This window comes from Rhinatrema bivittatum, chromosome 1, assembly GCF_901001135.1.
Source record: "Rhinatrema bivittatum chromosome 1, aRhiBiv1.1, whole genome shotgun sequence".
Taxonomy (NCBI): domain Eukaryota; kingdom Metazoa; phylum Chordata; class Amphibia; order Gymnophiona; family Rhinatrematidae; genus Rhinatrema; species Rhinatrema bivittatum.
Genome location: NC_042615.1, coordinates 310758525 through 310785453, shown reverse-complemented (window position 1 = coordinate 310785453; position 26929 = coordinate 310758525). Strand labels below are relative to the sequence as shown.

The 26929-nt window shown below is 45.6% G+C and overlaps 1 protein-coding gene across 1 annotated transcript in view; it reads right to left on the bottom strand.

Annotated features, from left to right (window-relative positions):
• The window catches only part of LOC115089244 (alcohol dehydrogenase 1-like), a 58515-nt gene that overhangs the window by 29497 nt on the left and 2089 nt on the right, over window positions 1-26929 (bottom strand). The window contains exons 2-5 of the mRNA XM_029597360.1: window positions 22578-22679; window positions 10009-10150; window positions 346-433; window positions 17-230 (exon numbers count right to left, since the gene is read on the bottom strand). Coding sequence (XP_029453220.1) covers window positions 17-230; window positions 346-433; window positions 10009-10150; window positions 22578-22679 — 546 coding nt within the window. The remainder of the gene's footprint in view (window positions 1-16; window positions 231-345; window positions 434-10008; window positions 10151-22577; window positions 22680-26929) is intronic.

The window sequence follows — 26929 nt, the reverse complement described above, 5'->3', positions numbered from 1 at the left end:
ATGTAACCATCCATACCTTGGCAGTATTGACTGCAGATCCATAACCAGTAGAAAATCCACAACCAATCAGACAGACTCTATCCAGAGGGGCATTATCATCAATTTTGGTAAATGAAGTTTCATCCAGAATTGTGTATTCAGAAAAGGTGCTTATGTCAGCCAGTCTGTTAATCAGCTTGCCTTTGCAGGTAAATTTGATCCTCTCATCCTCCACCTGAGATGCACCCATGCTATTAAAGAGACAATCCAACTTGCTTAAGTGACTTTAAATTTTACATTTTGCTGTGAGCTGATTTTATTGAAAAATAATATAGAAATTTAAAAGTAAAAAACAATGAAACTAACGGGTTTTTCAGGCATAAGTTAGTTTTTGGATTGCGGCAGCAGACACACTTCCCACATTGTGGCATAAAGAGTGGAATGACTTTATCACCTGCAAAAAAAAAAATCACAGAGACAAACACTGTTAAATAGTGTAGCAAGGCAGTGGCAAGAGCCCATGGGGGAGGTATCAACAGTAGAAAAAGAAAGGTGATAATGCCTCATTATAAATTACTGGTGAGACCTCTTCCAAAGAATCATGTTCAGTTCTGGAGAGTTTATCTGCATAAGGAAATAGAGAAGCAGTAGTAGAAATGGTTCAAATCTAAATATGCCCTATCAAATGTGACTCAAAGACCTAAATATGTAGAGCTTAGAAACGAGGAAGGAGGGAGTATATGACAGTGACAATCAAATACCTCAGATGCAAACACCTCACAGCAAGAAGTCATATTATGAGACTCAAATAGAGTAAACTCAGAAGCACCACAGTGAGAAACCCAAAGTTTCACTACTCTACATGCAACAAAATGGATATTCTTACTTCAAAATGGACACTTGGCCTGTATTTCTGAACTGAGAGATATAGAAATGTTAAACTACAGACATGACTGAATTATCTGATCTGCCAGTACACATTATTTGCTTGGGCCTCACTTAAAGAATGAAATCTTCTATCAGCAAACTGAGAGGACATAAGACAATACACACCCTGTGTGTGTACGTGATGTAGAGACAGACCATAGGGGAGTCAAGCAGTTCAAAGTGAAGAACAAAAATCCAATTAGACCTCTATTCAGATCCTAGCTTTAATATGCATGAGCAAGTGAATATGCATATCCTGGCTCTTAAAAACAGCTTGGGAGACGGTCTCAGGACTCAGCTGTCAAGATAAGAATATTAGAACATAACAAGTTGCCATACTGCATAAAACTGTTGCGTCCGTCAGTCGCAGATGGCTGCGACCGCTCTGCTTTACCTCTTTTCTACCCTTTTTCTCTTCCTTGGGCAAGATGGCTGCCTCTGGTGCCGAGTGCCTAAAACCGTCGGCGTCTCCAACTCAGCATGGGCGTCCCAGTCTGTCATGCTCCGTCCCGTGGCCTCCTAGGGTGCGCGCACACGTTGCCTATGCCTATGTACACATCATGCAGGAACCTTGGGGGCATCCCCACCGCATGACGACAACACCTCCAGGTATTTAAGCCTCCGCTACGCTACCCACTTTGAGTTAGCAAGGACTTCAGTTTAGCTACTCGCGCCACTATAAGCTGCTCGCTTAGATGCTTCGCTACCCTCCGGGGAATCTCGCTCCTGACGAAGCTCTAGGCACCCGCTCCTCGGGGGACTCTCGCTTCCAACCACCCTTTTGGGTTTCTACTAACTTGACAACTGCTTCTCAGGGGTCTCTCTCTTTATTTCAGGATCTTCTGCACTATCAGGTACTCACTCCTCGAGGGCCTACCAGTCCAGTGTATTCTGCACCATGGACCTTCGGTCCCATCATCTTCATTGCCAGGAAGACGCTTGCACTACGCTCCAATGAGTACCTCTACGATCCGGTTCTCCAACTCCACCCACTAGGCTTGGCTTATCCCGCTCAGCGAGTCCCTATCTACATTGAACATCTGGGTGAGACTACTATATCTGAGACTGTCAGAAAGTATCGGCACCTTGCTGGAATTCAGTGCCTTTCTTCCACCCTCTTACCATCTATCTACAGCAGTACAATAAAGCTTTCCACCTACAAGTGTCCGCTCTCTGCGTTTAGCTTATCGCTGTGGTTCCCCACGGGGCCCCTCCCTGTGGGAGGAGTCATCTCCACTGCGACTAAGGGTCCACACAATGCCACAAACACAACAAACACTGAGGGTCCATCAAGCCCAGCATCATCCAGGCCAATCCAGGTTACAACAAGTACCTGGCAAGTACCCAAACATTATATCCTCTGCTACTAATGCCAGTAATAGCAATGGCTATTGCCTAAGTCAACTTTTATATTAATAGCAGTTAATGGATTTCTCCTCCAGGAACTTATCCAAACCTTTTTTTAAACTCAGCTACACTAACTGTCTAACCACATCCTCAGAGTGAAAAAGAATTTTCGCTCAGAGGATCTTATGAAAAATCATTTTCTCCAATTTGTTTTAAATGTGCTATTTGCTAACTTCATGGCATGTCCCCTAGTCCTTGTATTAGCTGAAAGAGTAAATAACTGATTCACATTTACCTGTTCTAATCCTCTTATGATTTTATAGACCTCTATCATATCTCTCCTTAGATGTTTCTTCTCCAAGCAGAAAAGCCCTAACCTCTTTAGCCTTTTCTCATAGGGGAGTCATTCCATTTGCACCATCAAGAAGATGACACTGAGTCACTCCACCCCTCCCTGCTCCCAAGTAACAGACAAAGTCAAGTATCCTGGAGGGCACTACACGTAAGAGAAGTTTCTTGCTTGCTACTTTGGAACCAGAGACAAACTTGTCTTATTCCTCTACAGGGATTAGAGATGTGAATCGTGTGATTGATCGTCTTAACGATCAATTTTGGCTGGGGGGGAGGGAATCTGATCGTCGTGGTTTTGGTTTTTTTTAAATCGTGTAAATTGTAAATCGGGGGAGGGCGGGAAAACCGGCACACTAAAACAACCCTAAAACCCACCCTGACCCTTTAAAATAAATCCCCCACCCTCCCGAACCCCCCCAAAATGTTTTAAGTTACCTGGGGTCCAGTGGGGGGATCCCGGTGTGATCTTGCACTCTCGGGCCACTGCTGTCTCCCGACGTCACGACCGCAGGACTTCACTCCCGGACCCCCGCCGGCGCCATTTTGCAATACGGCAATACGGCCATACGGCCGGCGCCATTTTGCAATACGGCCCGAGTGCCAGAAGGTCGCTCCCGGACCCCCGCTGGACTTTTGGCAAGTCTTGTGGGGGTCAGGAGGCCCCCCCAAGCTGGCCAAAAGTCCCTGGGGGTCCAGCGGGGGTCCGGGAGCGATCTCCTGCGGTCGTGATGTCGGAGGACAGGAACCAAAATGGCGCCAGCGCTACCTTTGCCCTGTCATATGACAGGGCAAAGGTAGCGCCGGCGCCATTTCTATTAACGCAGCCGTGGCCCGAGAGTGCAAGATCACACCGGGATCCCCCCACTGGACCCCAGGTAACTTAAAACATTTTGGGGGGATTCGGGAGGGTGGGGGATTTATTTTAAAGGGTCGGGGTGGGTTTTAGGGTTGTTTTAGTGTGCCGGTTTTCCCGCCCTCCCCCTTCCCCTCCCCCTTCCCCCGATTTACGATTTTTGACGATAAATTGGGGGAATTCCTATTGTATCGCGCCTCTAACGATTTTTGACGATTTAAAATATATCGGACGATATTTTAAATCGTCAAAAAAACGATTCACATCCCTACCAGGGATTAGACAAGTCCTCTGTAAAGCCAGCATGCAAGCCGAGACACCAACTAGTGCTTCCAGTTTCAGAGACAGCCTTCTTGAACTCCAGCTTCCCTCACAGCTCAGTGAAAATCTTCAGTGTTGAGACTGGGTAATCTCTGAGTATGTTTCTGGGGTATCTATTTATTTATTTATTTATTTCGGATTTTTATATACCGACATTCTCAATACAAGTATCGAATCAGGTCGGTTTACATATAACAAAACTTTCGCACAAAAGGCGTTACATGGAACAGCGTTTCTTAACATATAACGTATAACATATTGCATTTAGCATATAACCTATAACATATGGATATTAATAATAGATTAAATTAAATATTACATAGATAATAATAATAATAATAATAGTAACTCGTCAACAGGACGTAGGTGAATGCTCGGCATGATTATAGCGAGAATAAATATCTAGAAAAAAATTAAAGGGTAGACTAAATTGAGATTTGAGGGTACACAGACCATGTTGATGTGCAAAGTATGCGAGAAATCCATGAGTTAAGGAAGACAGATGAATCAGAGAAGAAGTCTTTAAGAAGTCTTTAAGAAGTCTTTAAGGTGAGAAGTTCAGATCCGACGTAGTTGAGTCTTGAAGGGGGGTAAAGGTGAAACTGGATCTGGTGTTGAGCTATTTTTCTTTTGGCCGGTGTCTAAGTAAACTTGTGATTCTGTATATGTTTGCCTGAAAAGCCACGTTTTTAGATTTTTCTTAAAAGTTAGATGGCAGGTCTCTTGGCGTAGATCTGGCGGTAGTGAGTTCCAGAGTGTGGGTCCGGCTGTTGAGAGTGCTCGTTTTGTTAATGTGGTTTTGATCGGGGGAGCATATAAGGAACCTTTGTAGTTGTGCCTGATGGGTCTTTGAGATGTGTGAAGGCGGAGAAGCGAATTTAGATTTAGGTGGGCGATGCCCATTATGTCCTTGTGGATCATTGATAGAGTCTTGTAGGTGATTCTAGCTTTTATAGGAAGCCAGTGTAGGCTGTGAAGAATAGGTGTTATGTGGGCTCTTTTATTAGTGTTGGTGAGTAGCCTTGCTGCTGCATTCTGCACCATCTGTAATGGTCTGGTGGATAAAGCTGGGAGACCTAGCAGTAGAGAGTTGCAGTAGTCCAGCTTAGACAGAATTAAAGACTGGACTACTAGTCGGAAGTCGCTGAAGTGAAGAAGAGGTTTGAGATTTTTCAGCACTTGGAGTTTGTAATAGCATTCTTTAGTTGTGTTGGTTATAAAGGATTTTAGGTTAAATTTGTTGTCAAGACGCACCCCCAGGTCTCTGACGGAGGTGGAGAGGTTAGTGATTGGATTTGAGAATTGAGTTACGCTTTGAAAGTTGGTAAGGGTGTGATTTTCGTCTGGTGAGATGATGAGGATTTCTGTCTTGTTTGGGTTAAGTATGAGGTTCAAGCTGGATAGGAGAGAGTTGATGGTTTGTAAGCAGATATTCCAATGCGCCCAAGTTTTTTGTATTGATTCTGTGATGGGCATGAGAATCTGAATGTCATCAGCGAAAATATAGTGTTTTAGCTTGAGGTTAGAGAGTAAGTGGCAGAGTGGGAGCAAGTAAATATTGAATAGCGTAGGAGAGAGAGATGATCCTTGTGGTACTCCTCGAGTTGATTTGATGGGTTGCGATTCTTCATTGTTGATTTTTACTTTGTAGAATCTATTTTCCAGGAACGATTGGAACCAGCTATGTGCTTCTCCTTGAATTCCAATGTCGGATAGTCGCTCGAGTAGTATGGTATGGTTAACTGTGTCGAATGCGGCGGATAGGTCAAGAAGAGCAAGGAGGTAAGGTTGTTTTTTTTCCAGATTAAGAAGTATGGTGTCGGATAACGATGTTAGGAGTGCTTCAGTGTTTTGTGATTTCCTGAAGCCGAATTGGAAAGGGGAGAGAATGTTGTTATCCTCCAGGTATTCCGACAATTGTTTGTTGACGAATCTTTCCATCACTCTTGAAATAAGGGGAAGGTTAGCGATAGGTCGGAAATTTGCAGGGTCATCCGTTGAAAGGTTTGGTTTTTTTAGTAACGGTTTCAAAACTGCTATTTTGAGTTGGTCTGGGACCTTTCCTTGTATTAAGGAGCAGTTGATGATGTCTGATATGGGTTTAGAAATGGTGTTTGGGGTCGCTAGGAGAAGATTGGAGGGTATAGTATCCATAGGATGGGAAGATGGTTTGAGCTTCTTGAGGATAAGTTCGATTTCTAATGATGAAGGAGTTTCGAACGATGAAAGGCTGTATTCTTTGATAAATGGTGTGGTTGTCAGCTGTAGTACTGTTTTTTGTTGGGTAAGGATAGGCTTGAGGAGGTTGGTGATCTTTTTGTCAAAGTAAATTGCTAGTTCCTCAGCTTTGTTGGCTGCTAGTTCATCTGGAATGCTAGGAGGAGTAGGTTTTGTTAGGGAAGATACAAATGAGAATAGAGCTTTTGGGTCCAGTGCAAAGTTGTGAATTTTTTTTGCAAAGAAGTCTTTTTTGGCTTTTAGGATGGCTAATCTGTATGTGTTAAGATGGGATTTGTAAATTCGCGTTGTGATGGTGGACGGAGATTTGCGCCAGCTGTTTTCTTTTTTTCCGGAGTTCTTGTTTGAGGGTTTGAGTGTTGGAGTGTACCACGGTTGTCTTTTTGCTTGGGGTGGTTTTAAGGATTTGGTGGTAGCGGGACAGGTAAGATCGGCAATCTTGTTTGTAATATTGAGCCAGGAGGTAATAGCTGAGGATGCATCTGTTAAATCCAGTTGGTCGAGTTCTGTGGAAAGTATGTTACTAAGATTGTCTATGGGGCAGGGTTTCCTGTAACGTATAGTGGTTACTGGATATATGGGACGAGGCTGGTCTGAAATTTGAAGTTCTGCCGAGATGACGTGGTGGTCCGACCAAGGGACTGGGACGCAGGTAGGGTTATTGGTTGGTGATATGCCGTTGTTGAGAAAGATCAGGTCAAGTGTGTGTCCTGCTTTGTGCGTGGGATCTTTGACTATCTGGTTGAAGCCTAAGTGGTTGAGAGCTGAGAGAAGGATATCACAGTTATGAGTTAGTGGTGTGTTATTTACATGTAAGTTGAAGTCTCCCATCAAAATAGCTGGTTTATCCTGTTTGCAATGTTTTGTTGTGAACTCAATTAGAGGTGAAGGGTCTGTGTCTAAAGTTCCAGGTGGTGAGTAGACTAAAGCTATTTGTAGATGGTCCGAATTGAAGAAGGCAATTTCAGTCTTGTTTATTGTGGTAGATAATTGGAGTGAGAGCCCTAGGCCCTTTTTTGTGGCTAGAAGGATCCCTCCACCCCTTTTTTTGATTCTAGGGATTGAATGAACGTCATAAAGATGGTTGGGTAGCTGGTTTAGTAGGACTGTGTCTGAGGGTTTCAGCCATGTTTCTGTGATGGCGCAAATATCGGGGTTGTTGTCTGTCAGATGGTCGTTGAGGATGTGTAGTTTTTTTGTGATCGATTGGGCGTTGAATAGTGTGAGCGTGAATAATGTTAATCCTAGCGTTTGGGTCATGGGGGAGATCATGATTGGAATCAATCTCTGATGTCGTATGCCTAGAATCCTGGGTTTATTGGATTTGGGTTTAGGTGTGTACTGGATAGTTGGTATAGGTATAGGGTGCATGATATGGTGGTGGTGTGTTGAATTGTATCCTTACTTGGAATCCGAAGTTGTGGTTGGGGTGACGGAGGGCTGGTAGCTTCTCTGATGACTGATGGGTGGCTGTTAGACAATGGTTGGAACAGTAGTTGCAGTGTCCTCTAGTCTATAGGTGTCAGGAAGAGGGTGGTGGGTCTGACACTGTGGGTTCGTCTACGGCTATTAGGTTAGGTCTGCTGAGAGGGCCTGTTTTCGCTGCCGCTAGCTGAGAGACTTTCGGGCTTACCTTAAGACCCAGCTGTGATTGAGACCTGGCTTCTGGGCTGCTCTTCTGGGCTGCACTAAGGGGCGCACAAAGGGGCCAGCCCCTTTGTCGTGCTCCTTCGGCGTGCGACGCCTAGGCGTCGCGTTGGATTTAAAGGGCTCCTGGCCCTGCTGCTATTGGCGGCTGGTGGTGGGGCTGATTGGCTGCTTCCGGCCCGGAGGAGGGCTGAGGGAGGCGCCTCGGGTCGCGGCTCGGTGCCTCGTGGTCGGCGCTGGGGGCTGCCGTGGGGCAGGGGTGCGATCAGGCCTTACCCCGGTGGGCCTCGGCGCCGGCTGCGCAGGCCTCGCAACGATCGGAGCCGCTGGAGCAGGTAAGAGGCCGGGTTTTCGCCGCCGCGGTGGATTTAAAGGGCTCCTGGCCCTGCTGCTATTGGCGGCTGGTGGTGGGGCTGATTGGCTGCTTCCGGCCCGGAGGAGGGCTGAGGGAGGCGCCTCGGGTCGCGGCTCGGTGCCTCGTGGTCGGCGCTGGGGGCTGCCGTGGGGCAGGGGTGCGATCAGGCCTTACCCCGGTGGGCCTCGGCGCCGGCCTCGCAACGATCGGAGCCGCTGGAGCAGGTAAGAGGCCGGGTTTTCGCCGCCGCGGTGGATTTAAAGGGCTCCTGGCCCTGCTGCTATTGGCGGCTGGTGGTGGGGCTGATTGGCTGCTTCCGGCCCGGAGGAGGGCTGAGGGAGGCGCCTCGGGTCGCGGCTCGGTGCCTCGTGGTCGGCGCTGGGGGCTGCCGTGGGGCAGGGGTGCGATCAGGCCTTACCCCGGTGGGCCTCGGCGCCGGCTGCGCAGGCCTCGCAACGATCGGAGCCGCTGGAGCTAAGGGGATTATTCTCTAATGCTATCGCACGTGAAAAGTCCCTTTTCACGTGCGATAGCTAGCTTGGGGCGGAGTCGGCCCCGGAAGAGGGGGAGTCGGGGCGGCACCGGGGGCTGACGCTGCGGACACATCGCTGATGGCGAAACGTAAGATTCCTTATCGCCGCCAGTTTTGCACCAAATAACTACACCTTTTATGGTGTAGTTATTCGGCGCGAAAGCTGGCAGCAATCGCACTGCGATCGCACCTGCTATCGCAGGACCGCCCCCCACTTCGCCCCTCATTACTTAGAGAATCCAGGCCTAAGTTTCTTAGAAATATTTCAAGCAAGTCCAGGCTATTATGAGTTATTTCTTAGAGTTCATTAGAACTCTTAGAGGATAATAGTATAAGTTTCATATTTAAGAGTGCTACGCTTTTCATATGATTCTTAGTGGTAAATCTAAATTACTTACAATAACATTTCTTATTTGAAATAAATGGGAATGTGTGAATTCATGAGCCGTTTGGGTCTTATATTTATTTATTTATTTATTTTTTATTTAAAAATGTTTATATACCGCTTTTACAATTCGAAAGAATTAATCAAAACGGTTTACAACCAAACATGCATAATAATAAAAAACATAACGGTTAAAACAAATTAAAACTAACAATTAAAATAATAACACAATAAACATTCAAGACCTGCGGTTTTTTAAACAATAAAATAACAAACGGAGTGAATGAAAAATAAATTTCGTATGGGTATTATGTGAATTGTAGAAGATGGAACTGTTGTAATGGATGAATGAATGTTTTTATTATGAATTAGAAGATAAGGAGTATGCTTTCTGAAATAGATAAGTCTTAAGTGATTTTTTGAACTGTTGAGTAGAAGAGGTGAGACGAAGATGATCTGGGAGTGAATTCCATAAAACAGGACCTGCAACTGAAAATGCTCTTTTTCTGGTTATTTCGAATTTTGCCAATTTGACGGTGGGGATATCTAATAAATTTTTTGAAAAGGATCTAAGATGTCTAGAGGGTTTATATATACGGAGATTTGTACATAGCCAAGTAGAAGAGGTGTTATAGATAAGAGAATGGATGATTGATAATACTTTGAATTGAATTCGATACTTAATCGGTAACCAATGAAAAGAAAGTAAGACCGGAGTAATGTGAGTTCTACGTGAGGTACCTACAAGCAACCGAGCGGCAGAATTCTGGATCAATTGTAAAGGGTATAAAGCAGAGTCAGTAAAGGTAAAATAAGGAAAGCTTCTGTAGCACTGTCTGCCCAGGATAGAGGAGGAAGGGTCAGTATACAGGCAGCAACATAAACTTATAAATCCTTACAGTACCATAAATATTTCTTCACAGAAAGGATAATGGATAGTTAGAATGGTGTCCCAGTGGTGGTGATAGGGGAGAAGAAAAATATTGCAAAAGAAAACATATGATAAATTGTAAATCAAATCCACAAAGCCACTGCTGCCTCAGCAAAAAGTGTGTGCTATAAATATGACGTGCCTGGTTTTACGCCGGTCACTTCTTCTCCTACGCTCTCAACAATTCCAGCTCCTTCATGCCCCAGAATGATTGGATATTTTATACCACTCAGTAAGCCATGGACCATATGTTCATCTGAGCGACAAATCCCTGTGGCCACAATCTGTACAAAAAAGATAAAAACAAGGAGAATGTTTTAATTTGTATAGAGGCTGATCTAAAAAAAATCCATGAGGGATCAATCAGTTTGAAGACTTAGCAGACAAAGTATGGGTTTTAATTTTTCAACAAGTCTGAATGGCTCTGATTTAGCTGGCTAAAAGTTAGCTGGCTAAATAGGAGATGTTTCAGGGGTGTTCTGGTTGGAGTTAACTTAGCCAGCCAACTCCGATACTGAGACTTAGCTGGCTAAGTCATCTGGCTACTTCAGGTCATTCAAGAGAGTAGTCCTAAACTTAGCTGGCTAAATAGGACTTAATACAGCTATATTCAGCAGAATGAACAACTGACAGTGCTTCACTAAATGTCCCTGAAAATATAGCCAGCTACCTTGTCTGGGCACTGCTCTGCTGAATTTTGACCTGTGGACACCTAAATTTAGGAATCTATTTTCAAGTTAGAAAGCTAAGATGCCATTTTCAGACAGGCAGATTGTAGAGAAATTATCCGGATAACTTGTCTCTAATATTCAGTGAAATAAACGTCCCACTGAATAGTCCCGAATATAGGTATGCAGCTAAGCTTAGCTGGATTTAATTTTTAATTTTAAACTCAACTGGCCATCTTATGACTACCTCCAATCACATTTAAAACTATTCAGCTAAGGATAGCCAGACAACTTTTATCTTATCCAGCTATATTTAGAAGTATACAGTTGGTCAAGTGGCAGATTTTCTTTTTATTCTAAAAAGAATCTTGCATTTCCAGATCCCTCAGTAATATTGTCAAAATCCAGTGATGTGCAGTCAGGGCCTTCAAGGGATTAAATGGATGCCCTGCCCTCAACCTATTTTTTTTTTTTTTTGTATTGCTTTTTTCAGCCGCACATCTGTGTGGCCAATAAAACGGAAGCCTTTGGCTGCACCCCTGATTGCAGCAGCACTACAGAGGGGTGTGGGGCCAGTAAGAAGGAGCACAGAAGAGGAGTAGATAGGGGACCTCATAGTGGTGGGGCCAATCAGAAGTTCAGGCCCATATGGTTGCCAAGCAGCATAACATGGGGAAGAAGGTAAGACCTTTTACCCCATGTGAAAAGCAGGGAGTGTAGAAATAGTACACAGTCTTCCATCTCGAGCTAGCTGCGCCCACGGCCCCATGCATCTGAAAGGACATGGATATATGTGCGTCCATTTTTTTTAGGATCACGGTGCCAGCATTTGAGTTAAGAAGAATAAACTTCAGTGACAATGAGATAGTATGGGAGGGGAGAGGGGACTGGGGACTAAGACTGCCGAGGACTGGAAGTTCTGGGAAGGGTAGAGAGGCCTGGGAAGCAAGTCTGCTGGGTATTCTGTGTGTATGAGAGCCAGAGACCTTATGTGTGTCTGTATTTATGAAAGCCAAAGAGCCATGACAATCTCAGGGTGACTGGAAATGAAAAAGCTACAGGGATGGAGAGAAGGAGATTTTTAAATCCATAATTTTATTATTGGATGTTATTTGCTGTATCTGCTGTTTCAAAATATTATATTGGTATTTTGGGAAATTTAAAAACATTTTTATGATTTTTTCATTTTGGATGTTCAATTCATCAGCTGTTTTGAAATATTTTTTTTTATTGGTATGGATTACTATTATGATTGATGTTTTATTTTTCTTCATTTTATTGTTTGATGGTCTTTCTGTATTGTGAATGTGTGACCAAGGGAAAGGATTCTGCTCACGTATAGTTTCAGTGTAGAAGTCTATAGCAGTCCAGCTTGTTGTGTTTCCAGTAGGAAGTTTATTGATCTTCTAGGGCTAGTTGTAATATTGTACTGCTACTTGTACGTGTGAAGGGTTGTTTCTGTTTGAATCCTGAGAGTTAGTATATTTTTGATGTAGCAGATTTGTATATTGGGGTAGACTGTATTCTTGGCAGCTGTGATAGCTCTTATTGGACTGTGTATGTATTATCTGAAAATACTGGATGTGAGCTATTGAAAAAATATAGGATCTGTAGTTAGATGTGATTGTCTTGATTTGACATCAGACGAAGGGACCTATGTAATTTTTAAAGCTTATGTACAATATTTTAGGTACATGTAGTTTTTATTTTACATATATTTATAGGTAGCCTGGCTTGTCCATTTTCCTATTATGACGTCTATTGGTGTTTAGGGCCTGAAATATTTACAGTGTTGCCTTGTCAAAGATAGGGTTATTACTGCTAGAGTACTGGAGTTAGTGCTGTTTTGATATGGGAGCTTTACTACATTGTAATTTATAGATCATTTTATTCATGGATTTCAGAGGGCTAAGCCCACACCCAATACATTTTACAATAGGACTAAAGCCACATGGGTTTCAAGTATCTTCAGTGTCTTGGGGAGTGGGGGTTGAGGGAGCGAGACAGGGAGGGTGTATGGGAAAGGAGAAGGAAGGGGACTGAGGCAGCGAGACTGCTGGTGACTTAGGAAGGAGGGAGGGTGTATGGGATAGGAGAAGGAAGGGGACTGAGGGAGCGAGACTGCTGGTGACTTAGGAAGGAGGGAGGGTGTATGAGATAGGAGAAGGAAGGGGACTGAGGGAGCGAGACTGCTGGTGACTTAGGAAGGAGGGATGGTGTATGAGATAGGAGAAGGAAGGGGACTGAGGGAGCGAGACTGCTGGTGACTTAGGAAGGAGGGAGAGTGTATGAGATAGGAGAAGGAAGGGACTGAGGGAGCGAGACTGCTGGTGACTTAGGAAGGAGGGAGAGTGTATGAGATAGGAGAAGGAAGGGGACTGAGGGAGCGAGACTGCTGGTGACTTAGGAAGGAGGGAGAGTGTATGAGATAGGAGAAGGAAGGGGACTGAGGGAGCGAGACTGCTGGTGACTTAGGAAGGAGGGAGGGTGTATGAGATAGGAGAAGGAAGGGGACTGAGGGAGCGAAACTGCTGGTGAATTAGGAAGGAGGGAGGGTGTATGAGATGGGAGAAGGAAGGGGACTGAGGGAGCGAGACTGCTGGTGAATTAGGAAGGAGGGAGGGTGTATGAGATAAGAGAAGGAAGGGGCTGAGGGAGTGAGACTGCTGGTGAATTAGGAAGGAGGGAGGGTGTATGAGAAAGGTGAAGGAAGGGGCAGAGGGAGCGAGACTGCTGGTGAATTAGGAAGGAGGGAGAGTGTATGAGATAGGAGAAGGAAGGGACTGAGGGAGTGAGACTGCTGGTGAATTAGGAAGGAGGGAGAGTGTATGAGATAAGAGAAGGAAGGGGCTGAGGGAGTGAGACTGCTGGTGAATTAGGAAGGAGGGAGAGTGTATGAGATAGGAGAAGGAAGGGACTGAGGGAGTGAGACTGCTGGTGACGTAGGAAGGAGGGAGGGTGTATGAGATAGGAGAAGGAAGGGACTGAGGGAGTGAGACTGCTGGTGACGTAGGAAGGAGGGAGGGTGTATGAGATAGGAGAAGGAAGGGACTGAGGGAGTGAGACTCCTGGTGAATTATGAAGGAGGGAGAGTGTATGAGTTAGGAGAAAGGGGCAGAGGGAGCGAGACTGCTGGTGAATTAGGAAGGAGGGAGAGTGTATGAGATAGGAGAAGGAAGGGGACTGAGGGAATGAGACTGCTGGTGACTTAGGAAAGAGGGAGAATGTATGAGATAGGAGAAGGAAGGGGACTGAGGGAATGAGACTGCTGGTGAATTAGGAAGGAGGGATGGTGTATGAGATAGGAGAAGGAAGGGACTGAGGGAGTGAGACTGCTGGTGAATTAGGAAGGAGGGAGAGTGTATGAGATAAGAGAAGGAAGGGGCTGAGGGAGTGAGACTGCTGGTGAATTAGGAAGGAGGGAGAATGTATGAGATAGGAGAAGGAGGGGGACTGAGGGAGTGAGACTGCTGGTGACTTAGGAAAGAGGGAGAGTGTATGAGATTGAAGGAAGGGGCTGAGGGAGTGAGACTGAATCTCCTGCTATAAAATGTCAACACGCACCATTGTCAAAATCTGACCTGCCGGGGCAATCATCCTGTAAAGGGATAATTAGTCTAATAAACGAAAAAAGGGACCAGCTAGTGTCCAATTCAAAAACTAACTGTAACAACTTACATAAGTTATCATATATTCTGAAACTCTTTAAAAATGGAGATATCTTAATTCTGTTTTAGAAGAAAAAAGACACTAACTTGATGGGCTTATAGCAAACATAAGTTATCGTGGCAGCAAACGGCGAGAAGAAAACATGCCGTTAAAACTAGTCAGCATATAAGTTTTTGGATTGCTGGGACATTAGCCAATACATCGTGCTATTTAGTTCGCTGCAACATTGACAAAGTTTGTTGCAACAAAACAAGCGATATCAGTTGTTTATATACAACAGGAATTGAAAAGCTGCTCATTTATAGAGTTAAACACGATTTTATAAAAAAAGAAAAAAAGAGACGTAATTAAGACCTATGATTGAACTTACTGGTTACAAAATTTATGGTCAGCTAGACCCTTTTTTTTTGCCAGTTCTGAGGTCTTTGTCTCTTAAATAAAAAATAACAAAACAAAAAATATTATTTGGTATCAATAACTTTTAATAAAGTCTAATAAAGTTCATTTTTAACAGAGTTTCAGAATATATGATAACTTATGAAAGTTGTTACAGTTAGTTTTATAGGGATAATTAGTCTTACATTGTTTAGCTGACATTTAAATCAGATAAAATGTGGTCCAAGGTGCTGTAAAGAAAGCAGATTGCTTATATACCATAGATGTTGTTTTAAGTTTCTGGTTTAACAGAGCAAATCATTCTTGTTACAAAGGTTATGAAAACCCTTGCCTCTAACTCAAAGCCAACTTGTACATCTCAAATGCATTGCCTGTAAACTACCCAGCTTAAAGTAGTAATTTTTCCAGTTATCATATGGTGTCCACTGTCCAGGAGTGCATGAAGATGTCACAAAGACAGTCTCAGGCTCTCTTACTTTCTGCTGTAGTGAGGTCAACCTTCTGGAGAATCTTGGTCCTGTCTTAATCTGTTTTTTATTCTTTCAGATAATAAAATAACTATTTGGCACTCCATGAAGTTAGCAAGTATTGTGCTGGAAGTGGACCCTTGGCCTTGTGCAGGATTGGTACGGCCCTCCGGTCCGTCCCAGAGAGCGCCTGCCACCAGGAGGCGAAGCACAGGAGGAGACAGAGGCTAGCTGGAGCTTCGCCAATAGCAACCCGGGGTTCCTTCTGGTTGAGCCCTTGGTTACTCGGGCCACCTGGTCTTAGGTGGGCCTCGCAGGGTCTCCTATAGGGAAAATTCAAGGGCGAGCACACCTGAACAAGGGTGCGCGGGCAGTGTGCAAACAGGGAAGTCCAGAGGTCGCAGGAGGCCAGAAGAGAGTGTCCGAGAGCATAGTGAGGATCAATGCCAGAGTATCAGTCCAGCATGGTCAGCCAAAGCAGGGATGGTAACAGAGGTCAATCCGGGCGTAGTCAGGTCAGGCAAAGGTCAAGTTCCAGGTGGTGATCAAGAGTAGTCAGGTCACAGGCAGAGGTCATGTTCCAGGCGGCGATCAAGAATTGTCAGGTCACAGGCAGAGGTTTGGTCAGGCAGCAATCAAAGAGTAGTCAGAGAACAGGCAAAGGTCAGTACCGTGAGATCAATCCAAAGGGTACTACCAGGAATGGAGAGACGAAGGAACAGGAGACGCTGGAACAAAGGAACTGGAAAAGGAGACATAGGAGCAAAGACACTGGAATGCAGGAAGGCCAGCTAGTGACACTGGAGTGTAAGACCTGATTGCCAAGGCACAGTTCAAGGGAACGGGCCTTGCCTTATATACACAGGGAGTGTGATTTCATCAAGGGGCGTCGGTTCAGGGTTTCCCGTGCTTGGCCCTTTAAGTAGCGCAATGTCGGCCACACGCGCGCCTAGGGGTGGGGCTGAGGAGCAGGAAGCTCCACTGTGAGGCCGACGTTGAGGACTATGAGCAGGGGAGCCGGGGATGCCGCAAACTCGCTGCAGTGGCTGAGGAGGTGAGCCCGGGGCTGGTAGATGGACGGGAGAGGTGAGCAGGACCGGCTGCGGAGCAGACACGGCCTGGAAGCATAACAGCAAGTAGTACATTTATAACAAATCTGAGAAAATTATTTTTCACTCAATGCACAATTAAGCTCTAGAATTGTAATTCATGAAAGGACATCGCCACCTATCCCATGACATTTTACTTTTCCTGAGGAACTTTGTCAAATGCCTTCTGAAAATCCAAATACACGGCATTTACCAGTTCACCTTTATCTACATGTATATTAACTCCTTCAGATTTTTGAGGCAAGACTTGCCTTGGGTAAAGCCATGCTGACTTTGTTCCATTAAATCATGTCTTTCTATATGTTCTAAGATTTTAATATTTAGGAAACTTTTCACTATTTTTCCTGGCACTGAGGTAAGGCTAACTGGTCTGTAGTTTCCCGGATTGCCCCTGGAGCCCTTTTTAAATATTGGGGTTACATTAGCCACCCTCCAGTCTTTAGGTACAATGGATGATTTTAATGATAGACTACATATTTTTACTAATAGGTCTGAAATTTCATTTTAAGTTCCTTCAGAACCCTGGGGTGTATACTATCCAGTCCAGGTGATTTACTACTCTTCAGTTTATCAATCAGGCCTACCACATCTTCTAGGTTAACAATGATTTGGTTCAGTCCATCTGAATCATCACCCATGAAAACCTTCTCTGGAATGGGTATCTCCCCAACATCCTCTTCAGTAAACACCGAAGCAAATAAATCATTTAATCTTTCCGCGATGGCCTTATCTTCTCTAAGTGCGCCCTTAACCCCTCGATCATCTAACAGTCCAACTGACTCCCTCACAGGCTTTCTGCTTTTAATATATTTTAAAAAGTTTTTACTGTAAGTTTTTTTTTCTACGACCATCTTCTATTCAAATTGGGGCGGATTTTAAGAGCCCTGCGCGCCGGTGCGCCTATTTTACATAGGCCTACCGGCGCGCGCAGAGCCCCGGGAATCGCGTAAGTCCCGGGGTTTTCCGAGGGGGGTGTGTTGGGGGCGTGTCGGGGGCGGGCCCAATCCGCGCAGCGTTTTCGGGGCGGGACGTAGCGTTTCGGGGGCGGGCCCGGGGGCGTGGTTACGGGCCGGGGCGTTCCTGGAGCGTGGCCGCGCCCTCCGGACCCGCCCCCAGGTCGCGTCCCGGCGCGCTAGCGGCCCGCTGGCGCGTGGGGATTTACGTCTCCCTCTGGGAGGCGTAAATCCCCCGACAAAGGTAGGGGAAGGGAGGAGAAGGTGAGGGGAGGGCAAAAGAAAGTTCCCTCCAAGGCCGCTCCGATTTCGGAGCGGCCTCGGAGGGAATGGAGGTAGGCTGCGCGGCTCGGCACGCGCCGGCTATACGGAATCGGTAGCCTTGCGCGCGCCGATCCAGGATTTTAGCGGCTACGCGCGTATCTACTAAAATCCAGCGTACTTTTGTTTGCGCCTGATGCGCCAACAAAAGTACGCCAAATCGCGCTTTTTGAAAATCTACCCCATTCTCTCTTAGCTTGTCTTATCAATGTCTTACATTTAACTTGCCAACGTTTATGCCTTATCCTATTTTCTTCTGTTGGATCCTTCTTCCAATTTTTGAATGAAGATCTTTTGGCTAAAATAGCTTCTTTCACCTCACCTTTTAACCATGCCGGTAATCATTTTGACTTCTTTTCACCTTTCTTAATGTGTAGAATACAGCTGGACTGCGCTTCTAGGATGGTATTTTTTTTAACAATGTCCACGCCTCTTGCTCACTTTTTACCTTTGTAGCTGTTCCTTTCAATTTTTTTTCTATTTTTCTCATTTTATCAAAGTTTCCCTTTTGAAAGTTTAGCACGAGAGCCGTAGATTTGTTTACTGTCCCCCTTCTGGTCATTAATTCAAATTTGATCATATTATGATCACTATTGCCAAGCGGCCCCACCACTGTTACCTCTCTCACCAAATCCTATGCTCCACTAAGAATTAGATCTAAAATTTTTCCCTCTCTCGTCAGTTCCTGAACCAATTGCTCCATAAAACTGTCATTTATTCCATCCAGGAACTTTATCTCTCTAGCATGTCCTGATGTTTCACTTCCAGTCAATATTTGGGTAATTGAAATCTCCCATTATTACTGCACTACCAATTTGGTTAGTTTCCCTAATTTCTCTTAGCATTTCACTGTCCATATCACCATCTTGGTCAGGTGAACAGTGGTATATTCCTATCACTATACACTTCCCCAACACACAAGGGATTTCCACTAGAGATGTGAATCGGAACCGGAATCGGTTCAGATTCCGGTTCCGATTCACATGTGGGGTTTTTTCCATCGGGCCCGATCGCGGTTTTGTTTATCGGCTGTGCCCGAGCCGATAAACAAAAAACCCACCCTGACCCTTTAAAACGAATCCCTTTGCTTCCCCCACCCTCCCGACCCCCCTAAAAACATTTTACAGGTACCTGGTGGTCCAGTGGGGGTCCCGGGAGCAATCTCCCGCTCTCGGGCCGTCGGCTGCCACTAATAAAAATGGCACCGATGGCCTTTGCCCTTACCATGTGACAGGGTATCCGTGCCATTGGCCGGCCCCTGTCACATGGAGGGAGCACTGGATGGCCAGCGCCATCTTTAAAAATGGCGCGGGCCATCCAGTGCTCCTACCATGTAGGCACTTGCTACAGACACTGACTACTCTTCTGAACTGCTACCTATCCTGACCCCAGCTTGAACCCAGATACTATTGAACTGCTATCTATCCTGACCCCAGCTTGAACCCAGATACTATTTGCCTGCTCCCTACCCTGACATTGGCCTGGAACCAGATACAGTTTACCTGCTGCCCGCCTTGACCTCTGCTCAAGACGTGTCTTCCTCTGACCGCTGCTGATAGAACTCTCGCTTAAGCCCTGCCTGCCCATGGAACCAAAGGGTTCAACCTGCAGAAAACAGGGCTGGTATAGTTGAAGCCCTGGCTCCAGTTCTAGTTAGAGTTAGTTCACTTGCTGTTGGCATGGACCTAGCAGGTTTATTTGCTAGGCTGTGTCAACCATGCCACAGTCCAAAGGCACAGATCCATGGCAGGATGTTCCCAAAATCCTCCTCTTTACTAAGTAAAGAGGAGGATGTTGAGAGCATTGTTATACCAATTTTTTGTGCTATTGGTTTCTAGGTTACTATATTGTTATAGGTTGTCTTGAAGAAATCTATTTGTGTTTTGTAGGCCCACAGCCTTAGTGGAGAGCCTAGTTTGGGTGAGAAAACTGCTGCTAATTGATATCCAATGACTAGTTAGTTTATTCTCTCATTTATATTTTGTTTTATAAGGAAGTTTTGTTCCATCCTTCCTTTTCACAGAAAGACGACAAATGTTGCCTAAGGTCTGAATGAAAGCCTCCATTCCTCTAGGGCTTTCTCTCTTGTGAGAAAAACCCTGACAGTGTTTTAGAAGAAAGAAGTTTTATTTTGTGACTGAAGGTTGTTCTTAGGTTTTAGGAACGTTTTTAGTCATCTGTCCAAAAGACACCAGCAGACCTTTGAAGAAGTGGATTCCTATCTGGTAACATAGCTGGTAGAGATGTGAATCGGAACCGGAATCTGATTGGTTCCGGTTCCGATTCAAATCTTAAAATTTTTATCGTCCGCCCCGATTGGGTTTTTGTTTATCGGCTGCGCTCGATCCAATAAACAAAAAACCCACCCCGACCCTTAAAAACTGACCCCTTAGCTTCCCCCACCCTCCCGACCCCCCCCCCTAAAATGTTTTAAAATTACCTGGTGGTCCAGTGGGGGCCCGGGGAGTGATCTCCCGCTCTCAGGCCATCGACTGCGCTAATAAAAATGGCGCCGATGGCCCTTTGCCCTTACCATGTGACAGGGTATCCGTGCCATTGGCCGGCCCCTGTCACATGGTAGGAGCACTGGATGGCCGGCACCATTTTTAAAAATGGCGCTGGCCATGGCTGAGAACTTTAAAGATGGCGCCGGCCATCCAGTGCTCCTACCATGTGACAGGGGCCGGCCAATGGCACGGATACCCTGTCACATGGTAAGGGCAAAGGCCATCGGCGCCATTTTTATTAGTGGCAGTCGATGGCCTGAGAGCGGGAGATCGCTCCCCGTGCCCCCACTGGACCACCAGGTAATTTTAAAACGTTTTTTTTTGGGGGGGGGGGGTCGGGGGGGGGGGGGAAGCTAAGGGGTCGATTTTTTAAGGGTCGGTGGGTTTGTTTTTTTTTTATCGGGCCATCGGCGCCATTTTTATTAGTGGCATCAAAATGGCGCCGATGGCCCGAGAGCGGGAGATTGGTCCCGGGGCTTCCACTGTGTTGTGTTCCGCGCCCATGGCCGTCTGCGGGCACGGCCCCCTACCTCCTCCGACGACCAGGGCAGCGTCAGGGCCGACTGCCCTGCCCCGAGCTCCGCACCCCCGCGAGGCGGCGTGGGCCTTCAGGCTGGCCGCTGGGATCAGAGCCGTCCCTGCTCCTCCCGCGCGGCCGCTGCTGCTCTCCTCCGTGGCTTGGATTCAAGATGGCCACCGCCATGCTTGGACACGAGGCCAAGCCCCCTCAGAGTTAAAGGGACCTTTTCCCTTTAATTGCCTACAGCTGGTTCTTACCTCTAGGGCCAGAGGAAGTATATAAGGAGACTTCCTCTGACCATTCCTCGACTTGGCAACGTCCTTCTACGCTGTCTAGTCTGCTTGCTTTGGTGAGTTCCCTGCGATTGGACTCTGGTTCCTGTTTCGTCTTGGTGTTCCCGGTTCCTGACTTCGGATTGGCTTATGGTGATTCTCTGGTTCCTGACTTCGGATTGGCTTACGGTGATTCTCTGGTTCCCGACTTCAGATTGGCAAGTGGTGATTCTCTGGTACACGACCTCGGACTGGTGAGGGTTGATCCTCTGGCACTCGACCTAGGACTCTTTCAAGACTCCCGTCTCCAAGGGCCCACCTAAGTCCCAGCGGTCTGGGTCCCTACGGGCTCCTCCCGGGGGGACTGCAGGCTTCCAGGGTGAAGTTCCAGTCAGCCCTTGCACCGACACCTGACCTCTCAAAGGTCCGCCTAAGTCCCAGTGGTCTGGGTTTCTACGGGCTCCTCCTTGGGGGACCACAGACTTCCAGGGGTGAAGACACAGCTCCTCTTCTCGTCTCTTCACCAGTCTCCGCTGTCACCTTAGTCTCCAGTGCCAAGGGTCAGCTCGTCCTGTCTTCTGCTCTGCCTCGCCTCCCGACGAGAGAACCTACGGATCCTCCGAAAGGTATACCATCCCCCGTCGGCCAAGGGTCCACAAGCCTGAGCATAACACACTGGACCACCAGGTACTCGTAAAAGGTTTTGGGGGGGGGGGGGTTCGGGAGGGTGGGGGAAGGTAAGGATTTTGTTTTAAAGGGTCGGGGTGGGTTTAGGGGTTGTTTTGGTGTGCCGGTTTTCCCGCCCTCCCCCCAAATCCCCGATTTATGATTTTTCACGATAAATCGGGGGAATTTCTATTGTATCGCGCACTCTAACGATTTTTGATGATTTAAAAAATATCGGACGATTTTTTAAATCGTCAAAAAACGATTCACATCCCTAATAGCTGGTTGGAGAAGAAGAGCTACTAATCAGGTGCTCAGATGAGAGATAGTAAAGGAGGTGCCTATGAGGTGCAGAAGAGTAGAGGAGGGGTAGATGGCTGAGTGAAAAAGCAAGCAGTGGATCCCAGGAACTAAGAGAAAGTATTATGGGATAGAATTACCCTTTCCAGTTTGCCCAGAAGAAACCCTAAATTCCAAAAGAGAACTCTAAGGGAGCACAGAATTAGTAATTTACTAATTTGGTCTGTTTTAAGGATTCTATAAGAAGTCTTCTGTACAAAGTGCCACATTATTCATGTTGAACAAATATTTAAATAAAGTTTATAGTAAAACACCAATACAGTATTCAGACTGTTTATTGGCACTTAGAAAATAAGAGCATACCTAATGCCTTCCACCTCAGAGGTTTATCCTTCTCCCTACCTCCCCCAGTAGAGAACCTACATCAGGTAGGTTTCTATCAGGAGCTGATTTCTAAGTGCACTCATCATGAGACATCTTCTGGAATAAAAAATATATAACATTCTATTTTAGAGGATTAGACCTTATGTTAGTGGAAGAATCTCACTAGTCAAGCCGGGGGTTTATAGCTTACATGGGGGATGGGGGGAGAAGAAGGACTATGATACCTTCTTTTGCCCAAGATAACTCTCAAAAACTTCCTACAGCCTGATTTTTGCCAGGATTTTATCAACGGTGTTCTTGTTACTGGGGAGTACTGGGAAGATTTTTGGTTAAGGGTGTTATTTAGTTAGTTAGTCAGTTATGTTAAAAATGAATATTCCATACACATCATTACTGACTGTATAAAAGATCACATTTATTTCTAGTCCAGGGTAAAATGAAATAAGAAAAAAAAGAGTTGTCTTTCTACAAATTTCTACCTTGACTCGGATTTCATGAGCTCGAGGTGGTGGGACTTCCACTTCCTCAATGGAAAAGGGTTTCTCTGTTTCCCAGAGAACGGCTGCCTTGCATTTGATAACCTATAGAAATTGGGGATAAAACATTAAACATTGAATTACAATTGTGAGTTTAACTAAAATTATCCTTAAATTATGAACTGAAAGATTCTTTAATGATCCATTTTAATTTATGATAATTAAACCAGGTCTCATTGCAGTCCAGTTTTGGGGGAATGCAACCTGTGTGCTTGCACAAGGCACCATCCATCAGTGGACATCAATGACCCCTCACAATTCAGCTGCAAAAGAGCTGCCTCTCTCTTTTCTGATACTGCCTGGAGGGCTGAGGAGTTGCTGCAGACCCAGGGCCGAAGAGCGGGTGCTTCCGGCTTCCTCGTGGACCAGGAGCCCAAAAAACAGTTTCCAATCACCATCATCTTACACACTCCCCCCCCCCCACCCCACGTCCTTCCATTCTCACTTTCCATTCTCCTTCACCTTTAAATCTCTCTCACCTTCCATTCTACTCCTCACTCACTTCCCACTCCTCACCTTCCAATCATCTTCACCTTCCATAATCCCATCCTTCATCTTCCATGTTCTCATCTTCCATCCTCTTACTTTCCACACTCCACCTCCAAATCCTCACAACTTCCATCCTACATTCTCTCTCACTTTCAAATTCCCTCATCCTCCACACTCCCCTCTCTCAACTTCCATCCATCCCCTCCCCTCCCTTTCTTAACCTTTCAACTCCCTCACTTTCACTGTACCCCTCTCCTCTCTCTCACTCTCTAATCCCATGATCTTCCATTCTTCTCTCTCCCTGCTCTTCCCTCCCTCTCCAAACCCCCTCCCTCACAGCCCCAGGCACGAGAGTGGAGCTGGTGGTCGGTGCATATAATTTCCTCTTCTTGTCACCATCTCCTCTTCCTCTAGTGCAGATGTGCTGTTTGAATCAAATCACGTAAGATTTGATTCAAACAGCCTCCTGTGTACTGGGCCACAAGGTAGGTTGGGGAGGGGAGTGCAGCAGTTCATCTTCAGCTCTGCTGCACCCTGCACAGTCAGAAGGATAAGGCAGGCTTCCAAGAAATCAGTGTGGTGAGAAAAAAAAGCATTCATAGCAATTACTTTACTCTATAATTCTTATTATATTTTCCATTTCACTTCTGTCATTTCCTTCCTTTTAGTGTTCTTTTTCCTTATGACTATTTCTCTTTGCTTCTCTCTTCCTTCCATCTCTTTTTTTTTTTGTTTTTTTTATTTATCAGCTTTTATAATACAAAAACAGATTCCTTTGCTTTGAAATAATAAAGAGTTATAAAAAAGAAAACTATTAATAATTACAATAATAGTAATTGCAACATAAACTTATAAGCAGTATTAATCCCCTCATTCTTTCTAGGAAAAATTGGAGGGGGGAGGAAAAAGGAAACAAAGAGGTGTATATTTAAGAAATCACACTTAAACAAAAGTTCTCCTGAAAATATCCATATCTTATTTTAACTACACGGTCCAAGTCTTTTTTAAGTTGCAGGGACATCCCTTCTAGCCTTTAAGAACCCCCTTAATTGCTCGGGATTGTAAAATACAAATGTATTTCCAGAGTATTTTATTATGCACCTTGGGGTAGATTTTCTAAATCTACGTGCGCGCGTACAAAAATCCAGGGTCGGCGCGTGCAAGGGGGTGCACATTAGTGCAACTTGTGCGCGCCGAGCCCTGTGCGCGCTGCCTGTTCCCTCCGAGGCCGCTCTGAAATTGGAGCAGCCTCGGAGGGAACTTTCCTTCTACCCCCCCACACCTTTCTCTCACTTTCCCTACCTAACCCACCCCCCCCGGCCCTATCTAACCCTTCACCCTACCTTTGTTGGCAAAGTTATGCCGGCCGGAGACAGGCGTAACTCTGTGTGTGCCAGCGGGCTGCTGGCGCACCATCACCCGACCCGGGGACTGGTCCAGAGGCCTCGACCACGCCCCAGGGCCGAAGACCACGCCCCAACACGCCCCGAAAATGGCGCCGCCCACCCGGCATGCCCCGACACACCCCCTTGCGAAGCCCCAGGACTTACGCGCGTCCCGGGGCTTGCGTGCGCCGCCGAGCCTATGCAAAATAGGCTCGGCGCGCGCAGGGGTTTTTTAAAAGGGTTACGCGCATAACTTATGCGCGTAACCCTTTTAAAATCCGGCCGATAGTGGGGTAACGTAATAGGAAATTTTCCCCCATTGCCACAGCTTCTGGGCGCATAAGTAAGAAAGCTTTCCTAAGCATTTGCGTAACCCTAGACAAATCAGGAAATATATGGATTAATCCTCCCAAATAAGTAACATTCATAGCTTTAAAATAAAATTTCATAATTAGAGCTCTGTCATAGTCTGAAAATAAAGAAACAAAAAGGATGGTTCTCTCCACGACCTCAAGCCCAGAGCTCTCCAGATATTCAGACAGATTTTCAAAGTCTCCTATATCCCCTACTGGGGATATCTGCATCTGTCTCTGTCTTTGTTTTAAATACAAAATCTTCCGGAATCCTTAGAATTTCTTTCAGGTACCTTTTAAAAGTTATTAGTGGTATTTCATCAACAACTTTAGGGAAGTTGAAAAGCCTCAGATTAAGTTGTCTTAGGTAATTCTCTACCGACTCCAGCCTGCGCATCGAAATAGCCTGATCTCTCACACAAACGGCATTCGCATCAGACACTTGTTTTAAATCATCTTTAACCTGCAGTAAGACCTGTGTTTGTTCCTTGTCCCTCATCTTACATTGATTTTCTACAGAGTCCATTTTTGGGGAGATTTCTTCCGTTTTCTGGGTCTGCTCATTAAAGGCCTTGATCATCCCCACAATCAAATCCCATAAGGACTTCATTGTGATTACAGCTGGTCTCTTTATCTCAATGGGGTTTATTTTAAGGCTTTGCATTATCTCTCTTTCTCCTACAACCGATGTTAATGTCTGCGGGGATTCCTCCTTTCTCTCCTCACTCCTTGCCAAGTTCTCTGAAGACGTAAAGGAATCTGGTAGACTCTCCCACTCCGCTGCATTGCCCTGCTGTCCACTTGATAGAGTCACTCCTGTGACGTCTCTCACCATGACTCTCCAGGCTCAGCTCCGGTCGGAGGAGTTGCTCTCGACTGTTTCCACGGGTTCGGTTGGGTCAGCGATATCTCCCCAGGTGGCGAAGGGACTCCTCCTCCTCCCAAGCCGCCAGCGGGGCTCGATGCCCCAATTTGTGATATGGGGGATGCATACTGCGATATAATACGCTGACCTGTGGGGAGTGAGGGCACGGGTGTATAAACCCTCACTCTCCCTTTTCTCTTATGAGGCATTATTAATTGAAGAAACAAAACTTCAAAAGCTATGGCGAGTCTTGCAGGAGCGTTGAGATATGCGTCTGTTCAGGGAGCCATCTTGGATCCGCCCCCCCCCCTTCCAATCTCCCTTGCCACCCCTTTGCTCCACAAATACCTGAGGCTTCTCTATGAACATTTATCTCTCTCTTTGCTTTTGTCTCTTTAATACCAAGTTCTCCTGGTAGCAGATTTTACGCCAGATATACTAAAAGATTTTTCCCATTTTATCTATTTATTTATCAAAAACATTTAAATGCTGCATTATCTTAAGTCTAAGTGGCATATAGTAATAACATTCAGAAAACCAATAAAATAACATAACCAAAACCAAAATGTGAACATACTGTATATAGCCTGGATGCACTCAGATAACTACACACAGATTTAAGCAAAGACCTTCTCTTGCAAATATTTTAGTTTTTTGTTTTATTTGAAGGATTTCAAATATACTTCCTTCCAAAGAGGTTCCAGAGGATAGAGCTTGCCAATGCAAACTTCTTTTCCTGTGTCTATGCGGAAAATACTTGGTACATCCAGCCCAATATAGTCCGCCTTCTCTCCTCTGGGGAGGTGTAAGACGGAATCTCCAAGAGGCCTGTCACACTACACTGCTCCCTCCAGCTGGGAATGTGGCAGCCGCAACACTCAAGCTGACCTGGACAGATTTCACAGTATATAGAGTGGCCCAGGTGCCATTAGATGACATTACTCATCCCATATTTTACAAGGGTTCATGGTTATTGTGTGAGGTTAAAGGTTGTGTTATGTTTTACACTGGGAAAGTTCTGATTTCCTTAGGAAGTCAGATAAAGGCTAGGACTGGTGACTACTATGGAGAATTGTGGTAGCCCTTGCCCCAGGAGGGTGTTTGTTGGAAATATTAAATGTGTATGTTATGGTTAGAATGAGGATGGTTTCAGAAAGTGGTTCAAGGAACAGACCCAGTAGATGTGCGTTAGTGATGTGAGTG